The sequence below is a fragment of the Procambarus clarkii genome, chromosome 27, assembly GCF_040958095.1.
Source record: "Procambarus clarkii isolate CNS0578487 chromosome 27, FALCON_Pclarkii_2.0, whole genome shotgun sequence".
Taxonomy (NCBI): Eukaryota; Metazoa; Arthropoda; class Malacostraca; order Decapoda; family Cambaridae; genus Procambarus; species Procambarus clarkii.
The window spans coordinates 17,576,591-17,585,245 of record NC_091176.1 but is presented as its reverse complement, the minus strand read 5'-3'; the positions used below and the strand labels follow the sequence as shown (position 1 = coordinate 17,585,245).

The 8,655-nt window shown below is 44.0% G+C and overlaps 1 protein-coding gene across 1 annotated transcript in view; it reads left to right on the top strand.

The window, feature by feature from the left end:
* LOC123751937 (putative neural-cadherin 2) overlaps window positions 1-8,655 on the top strand; it is an 80,057-nt gene that overhangs the window by 19,040 nt on the left and 52,362 nt on the right. Inside the window, exons 4-5 of the mRNA XM_069332117.1 lie at window positions 1,847-2,080; window positions 4,137-4,300. Coding sequence (XP_069188218.1) covers window positions 1,847-2,080; window positions 4,137-4,300 — 398 coding nt within the window. The remainder of the gene's footprint in view (window positions 1-1,846; window positions 2,081-4,136; window positions 4,301-8,655) is intronic.

Here is an 8,655-nt window from a genome sequence, read left to right as displayed (position 1 = left end):
CCTGGTATAAAAGCGCCCCCTGGTATAAAAGCGCCCCTGGTATAAAAGCGCCCCCTGGTATAAAAGCGCCCCCTGCTATAAAAGCGCCCCCTGGTATAAAAGCGCCCCCTGGTATAAAAGCGCCCCCTGCTATAAAAGCGCCCCCTGGTATAAAAGCGCCCCCTGGTATAAAAGCGCCCCCTGGTATAAAAGCGCCCCCCTGCTATAAAAGCGCCCCCTGCTATAAAAGCGCCCCCTGGTATAAAAGCGCCCCCTGGTATAAAAGCGCCCCCTGGTATAAAAGCGCCCCCTGGTATAAAAGCGCCCCCTGCTATAAAAGCGCCCCCTGGTATAAAAGCGCCCCCTGGTATAAAAGCGCCCCTGGTATAAAAGCGCCCCCTGGTATAAAAGCGCCCCCTGGTATAAAAGCGCCCCCTGGTATAAAAGCGCCCCCTGGTATAAAAGCGCCCCCTGGTATAAAAGCGCCCCTGGTATAAAAGCGCCCCCTGGTATAAAAGCGCCCCCTGGTATAAAAGCGCCCCCTGGTATAAAAGCGCCCCCTGGTATAAAAGCGCCCCCTGGTATAAAAGCGCCCCCCTGCTATAAAATATTTCCGCGTGTCCTTTCTCCACCTTGTCCTCGGGAATTTACAGCAATGACCTCAAGTTCTGCTTATTTCTTAAAAAAAAAAAACTCTTTCCAGTTTGTTTTCTTTCATTCGTTCCCAAACTTGTGTGTGGGTGTCATATCCGCGTTTTTTTCTGCTTTTCTAATTTGAACCATGTGCAGAGTTTTAATTTTCTTTGTAGCTCTAATTTTTTCGTCATTCTGCTATCAATTTTCTTTCGTGTTTTGTGCTTTGTAAATTTTATAAATCTTTTTTGAAGTGCGTTATAAATAATTTATTTATCTTTTAATCATCCATATGTTTAAAGGAGTCTGTCAAGGCTGTCACAAATGATTAGCGTTCTTTAAATTTAAAGGCAAACTTGGATATTTGGTGATAAACTATCGCATATAATTACTCCCGGGTCGTGTTCTTTATAAGATTCATAGAATTTCGTCACAGATATAGTTATCATGGGAACTACTCCCATCCCCCCCAGTTATTTCATTATGTATTTGTCAACATTAAACTCCATCATTCATTTCTTGCTACATTCATTCATTCCCGTGTGAAAGTGAAGGATCTTGCCATCCTTACTTACCTACATAATATTCTTGCGCTAGTTCACGTCCTCTGGTACATCATTGATACATATTAGGAAGATACATGTGGTCAGTGTTGGCTCAGGTGGGACACTGCTAGTCACAGATCTCCTCGGCTTTAACTGTCATGTTTCTTTTAGCCAAGAAATCTCGATTTCATTTGAGTATCCTCTATGCATCTTATATTTTTAATTTTCAAAATGTCGTTTCTGAGGAACTCTGTTGAAAGAACTCAGCACATATATGTATGTTGTGATTTTTTTTTTTTACTATTTCATATGACAGGAATTAAACAGGTTTTAGAATTTGTAGGATTTTGTAATCTAAATCTAAATTTTTCAGGTTATTAATCCACTTTTCTTTAATAACTCTTTTCAGTATTTTAATAGTTATTGTTTGGGAGAGTGGCCTATATTTTGAATAGTCTGCCATTCCAAGGCTTACATATGTTGGCACAATATTTACTATATGCTAGCTAACATTCACTCACGAAGTGAGACCCTGAAAATGATCCAGAATGAATCACTCCGCACATTCCTTCATTATCCAGGGTGATATCTCGCCTTCCCCAAATGCTTTGGTGTTGTAAATATCTAATGATACTTTCCTTACTTACAGTGTCACAAATTCATGACCCTTGACCTTCCATCATGCCCAGGCACTCCGGTGGCTCAGGTCACAGCCACTGACCACGACGACCCTCTGGAGGGCAGCAACGCACGTCTCGTCTACTCGCTGGAGAAGAACGTCATAGACGAAGCATCCGGTAGGCCCATCTTCACGGTAGACAGCCAGCTGGGCCTCATCACGACAGCCATCTGCTGCCTGGATAGGGAGAAGGCCCAGCGCTATGCCATCCAGGTGGTGGCTACCGATGGAGGGGGACTTAAGGGTAGGTATTGGCTCGGGATAGTGGTCCAGAGACAACATCAGACAGTGAAGGTTATCAAATTGCGACGTATTACGTCCAGGAGGGATAAAAAGCGTAGGAAGTGTCTCCACACGCTTGAGTCTTGAGTCGAGTAGTACTCAAGACTTGGCAGTGAATCAGGATAGTACCACTTGTGGTCTTTCGTGTGCTGTGGCTGGTGGCTGGGAAGTGCTGGTGTTGGGCATAGACTGTTTCCCTCATAAACGACAAACATTAACAAAGTCATATAATGGACCATACTTCATAGGATCAATTCTATAGTATGACTGCCGAGTTCCTTGTCCGAAACTCGGGAAGGAATCACACTGCGATGCTCAAACATTATCTACAATCTTGCCAGCACTTTTGTCCTCATTAAGCTCTCGCAAGACAACCTTGGGAGTCTCAGTGGATGCTGGCAAACAATAAACTTTCAAGTGAATATTGTTTCTTGCATTTTTCTCCCATTTTGCACAGCAGGTGTCCTATTTTGCCCCCCTGCACGGTTGCAATAGTACGCTGACTGGTAATGGTCTCTGGTTACGGTGTAACTTCTCACAGTCACCTGGCTACAGTCTCACCAACTTTTATGTGAAAAGTTTCTCTATTTTGTCTAGAGTTTTTTTCCGAATTCTGAAGTCTCCGCCACGCCTACAGTGCATATGTCGTGCCAGCTGCTGAAGTCGTCTAAGTTGTTAATGGTTTGATCGAGACATTGCACTTTGTCGGGGAGTTTCCTCATACCTGCCCAAACTTTGCTCTTGCACTTCCTTAGGTATTCGCTGGGATTTACAACGCCCTCAACTGGATTATTTATGAATTGTAAACTCGTTCTTAGGCAACTCGTTATAATTATCAAAGTATTCTCCTAAACAATCGGCGAACTAGTTTAGTACTGCGAGTACTATGTCGTCATAAATATTTGACTGGACAACGAAGGATGCTTTCTGGATATATTGTTCCATGTTCTCTGGGCCTGGTCAATTGGGGTAAGGCAGACGATACTGAAAAACCATCAGCAAAGAACCTAGTCATGGAAGACAGTTAACTCTCACTGTATATGCACCTAGAAGCTGGATATATCGCCCATGGGGTGTATAACCAGTGGTGTGTGTGAGTGGGGAGGGGTGCAGGCTGCCTGGGTTGGCTGGCTTACCCCTAAAAGAAGGAGTTCTGTGACAGGAATTTTTTGTAACGTGTTCGGTGTGTTTCACTATGTGATACAACACGGGAACAACACCAATCTCGCGAACACTGGTTCAGTATTTTCCAATAAGTGTTAGAAGTGTTGCTAGAGACCTTAGCCAGATGTTCGAGGAACTGATTGTCAGTTCTGAGTTATGTTTGTCAACACTGACAAGTCAGTATACCCGTTGTTACGACAACAGTTCCACGGAGCCAATTAAGGTACATAAATAGCTCCGTGACTTATGGTACACAATGGCTCCAGAGGGCATTTTATTAAGTGTAGTGTTTCCTGATGATCGGTAGTGGGTCCAGACGGTACTGTCTTAGGTCTAGTGGGTCTCAGTGGTAGACGGTGGCTCCTGATGGTACTGTCTTGAGTCACACTGCTCTGGGATTTTTTTTAAATACTGTTAAATATTTTCTAAGGTGATTGAGCTTCGTCTTGGGTCATGTTCTGTACACGATATGTAACGATATTGATATAACGATTGGCTTACTATTTCTTCACTGAGGTCTGTTCCATCTGTGTAATTTCATCGTCTTGATACACTGCATCCCCCCACCATTTCTCAAGCCGTCCCTTCATGTCTTGCTTCTTATATCCTTTCCTTCTGTTCTTTCCTCCCCTTTCGTACCTCGTCTCTCTCTTCCTCTTCCCTATCTTGAATCTACTTAACCTTAACTCCTCTTTATCCTATATATTGGTCACCATATTCTCTCTCCCTTCCCTCTGATCTGCCGTTTTATTCTAATTCTCCCATCATTTCTCTCGTCTCTCCCTCTTCCTCCGTTCCATTCCCAACATTACGATCACCTTCCCCCCCCCCTCTCTCTCTCTGGCCGCCCACAGGCACGGGAACGGTGCTGGTGGAGGTCGGGGACACCAACGACACCCCTCCCAAGTTCTCCAAGGAGGAGTGGCTGCTGCAGGTGCCGGAGACCCGCGCCCCTCGCCTCCCCCTCGCCTTCCTCAGCGTCCTCGACCAAGACATATGCAACAACTTCACCTTCAGGGTCAGTATGTGGCCCTTTCGGGGGTCTGGCTGTTTGTCTCTCTCTCTCTCTCTCTCTCTCTCTCTCTCTCTCTCTCTCTCTCTCTCTCTCTCTCTTCTCTCTCTCTCTTCTCTCTCTCTCCCCCAGTCTACTGGCTACAGATTCGTTATCAGACTCTGGAGTTATTTGTCCTTCGTGGGAACAATTTTCTTTGCTCGTGGACTTTTCTTCACCTTTTACCGAGGTTCGTGTTGGATTTATTTCTCCTCTGTCTATGCTGTTGTTTTGGTGTTGTCATTGTTATTTTGTTCAGGTATATTTTGTTTGGTATGGGTAGTGTGCTTGCCACTCTCTGTGGTGTATAACAGGTGCCTGATAACAGCAAAATTACCAGAAAGCTGGAATCCAAGTAATGTAGTCCCGATATGCAAGGGGGAGCAGACAGAAGGCACTGAACTGCAGGCCAGTGTTCCTAACTTGTATTCCAGGCAAGGTGATGGAGAAGATTGTGATAAAACCAATAGAACATCGAGAGAGAAGGAACTTTGTAACACATCACCAGCACGGGTTCAGAGATGGTAAATCTTGCCTCACAGGTTTAATAGAACTCTATGACCAGCCGACAAAAATTAGACATGAGAGTAAGAAGGGTGGGCAGACTGTATATTTTGGGATTACCAGAAAGCCTTTGACACAGTACCCTATATGAAACTAGTGAAAAAGTTGGAACGAGGAGGAATGACAGGGAAGGTGCTCCCCGGAATCAGTTAATACCTGGTAATAAATGACAGAGTTACTGTGAGAGGTGAGAGCTCAGTAAGGCAAGATATCACTAGCGGAGTTGCTCAAGGTTCCGTTCTCGGACTTATTATTTCTCAAATATGTAAATGATCTTCCAGAGGGAATAGACTCGTTCCTCTCAATGTTTGTTGATGACACAAATGTTATGAGAAGGATTAAATCAGCAGAGGACAGCAAGAGGCTACAAGATGAGCTAGATAAATTAAAAGAATGGTCAAACACATGGATAATAGAGTTTAACCCAAATAAATGTAAATTAAGTATACGAAGCAAGAGGTCTGATTCAAGGTCAAAATGGGAGATGAAAAGCTCCAGGATACAGACAGAGAGAAGGACCTGGGGGTTGATTTCACATTGAACCTGTCTCATGAAACCCATATCAAAAGGGCATCATCAGCGGCATTTGCAAGACTGACTACTAGCAGAACTGCCTTTAGAAATTTGTCTAAATGATCATTTACAACCTTGTATACCACACATGTTAGATCAATCCCGGAGTAAGCGGCTTCTGCGTAGTATCCGCAATTAATCAAGCACAATACGAATTTGGAGAAGGTTCAAAGGAATGCCACCAGACTAGTTACAGATCTGCAAGGTATGAGTTACGAGGAAAGGCTACACGAACCGAACCTTATGTCTTTGGAAGACAAGAAGAGTTAGAGATTGATTACTACATTTAAAGTTCTCAGGGGTATTGATAGGGTAGATAAAGACAGGCAATTTAAGCACGGGTGGCTAACACTCGCACAATGCGACTCAGGTGGACACTGAGTACCCAAATAAGCCGCAGAGATATTAGAAGGAATTGTTTACAGTCGTGACGTTTGCAATACGTTCATGTCAGACCGGCATGGGAGGCTCCTTTGAAGTTTCTGACCCATTTTGTCTAATGATATAGTCGTACTCCTCATGCATGTGCTTCGCCAGTCTGTAGGTGAATATATTTTTCCGAATATTTGTGCATGAACCTCGAGTACGGAAATTGGTCTGTAATATCATGTTTGAGTTGTGGGTCTACCCGGCTTAGGAATTAATCTGAGAGTGACACTTGTGAAGCAGGTGGGAATAATCCGGATGCAAGAGCTGCATTTAATAAGCGTGAATATTGATGGATTGTCGTTACTGGAAAAAAATCTGTCAATACCAGTATCTTTTACAACCAGACCACACACCTCCCTCCCTCCCTCCCTCCCTCACCCCATCATCACCCTCCCCCTCTCCCTTTCTCCCTCCCTCCCTCCCAATCTCCTCCATCCTTCAACCCCCACCATTACCCCCCCCCACCACCCACCCTTACTCCAACACACGACCACAACAACTTGACCTCAACGTTCTCCGGCTGGCGGAGGCATTTTTCACATTCATAGGTGAAAGGTCAACGTCTGAGGCTCTCGGCGTCGATCGTCGTGATTAAAAAAAAATGCCGGCATGTTCCTCAATGTTTTTCCAAGTTACCAAGGGAACATTCGCTCCTCGTTCCTGTCTGTCTGTCTGTCTCTTTGTCTGTAAAGATTTGATACAAGCAATTGATTTATCTTGCAGTGTCAACGAGACAGGAGAAACAAGATCAATGTTTAGGGAGATAAATGAAAGAGACGGTCAGACACACCGAAACAGAGAGGAGGTGAGATAAAGGCAGTGATAAGACAGAGTGAGAGACAGGTTGAGACAGAAACAAAGAGAGAGCTGAGACAGAGAAATATATAACAGGAAGGGGAGCAAGAATTACGCTCCCGTCACGCCAGCCACTCTCAAGGAACTTACTGAGACCTCATCACTCTTCTTCGCCTTCACACGCACACACACACACACCACACACACACACACACACACACACACACACACACACACACACACACACACACACACACACACACACACACATTCGTCTACTGGAAGGCTACACCTAGTTTCAAATAATAGCATATTTCTTTTTAGTGAGAATATCTGCTTAGTTCTTGTAAGAAGCTTATATGTATATATATCTCATTTAAGGGTGAGGGGATACTTACCTCATTAGCAGGTAATACATCTGTGAATATTACTCTATTAAGATTCACCTTGTGTTTAATGAGGAATATATTTCTTAAATATTGAATTAGCTTTAATGTGAACACCACACCATTAAAGGGATGAGAAATATATATTAAGCGACTCTTCACTTAATTTAATTCTTCAAGAAGAAGAACGATCTTCTGAACGAGAAACTTATTTGTATCCATTTTAGATTAAAACTTTAACAACCATAACGACTTTACTTTGTTTAATCTATCGGTGTATGTTGCCCAGACCACACACTAGAAAGTAAAGGTGTACATGGGTGTACATGGGTGCTTTGCAGGTGGTGCCCGACAGTGGGCGTGGGTGGCAGATGTTTCGGGTGGAGGTGGGCGGCCCTGAGGGCGTGCTATGGGCGGAGGAACCTCTGGACTATGAGAACCCAGACCACAGGAGAGGCTTCCAGTTCCAGATCCAAGTTACTGATAGGGTAAGTGTGTAATTTCCTAAATAATTCCCTAAGTGTAGTTACAGGATGAGAGCTACGCTCGTGGTGTCCCGTCTTCCCAATACTCTTTGTCGTATAATGTTTTGAAACTCCCGGTGGATGTGGCCTCTCCACCACCTTCTCAATTAGTTTGTTCCATCCGTCTACTACTCTGTTTGCAAAATAAAACTTTCAAATATTTTTTCCGGCACCTTTGTTGCCTTAGCTTGAATCTATGTCCTGTTGTTCGTGAAGTTGCTGGTTTCAGGAGTGTGTATGTGTGTTGGTGTGTGTGTGTGTGTGTGTGTGTGTGTGTGTGTGTGTGTGTGTGTGTGTGTGTGGGGGTGGTTGGGTGTGTGTGTGTGGATGTGTGTGTGTTTGGCTGTGTGTGTGTGGGTGTGTGTGTGTGTGTTTATGTATATAAATATATATGTATTTGTGACCCTCATGTGTGTATTTGTATGTATAAGTAAAAGCAGAAAAAGGGTTAGGCATATTAATTCACTTCAACCTTCCACAAATATTTTAAGCCTGAGTCAGAATGTCCCTGGCTTCTGTCAGCTGCTGCGGGTGTTACTGAAATAGAAATGGTGGGGGGTGTTATTTTGACTAGAATCATGGACCCTCTCTCAGATCTCCTCTCCTTGCCACCCCTTCCCACTCTCCCCTTCCCACTCTCCCCTTCCCACTCTCCCCTTCCCACTCTCCCCTTCCCACTCTCCCCTTCCCTCTTTAATAACCCTTCCCCGGACAATAAAATACCAAAAAGCAATGGAAGAGGAATAAATATGGAAATCTGATTTTGTATCCCTTGTGTCTGTAGAAATGTCAGTTCCCAGCCGCTGCCTTAGGGAGGTGGACAGTTTAATAAACGATTCTCTCGCTTTTTCCATTTGTGTTCAAACAAGTGGGGGAAAAAATTAACTAGCAGACAAACAATTTTTTAAACGTAAATTACAACATTGTTCTTGCGTTTTTTTTTATATTATGGACGTCATAATGATTAAGCCACCTGTGATCACTGTTACTGCGTCCAGTACTGTGACTACTGTTACTGTTCCTACCTCAGCTTCTGCTACTTTAACTGCCA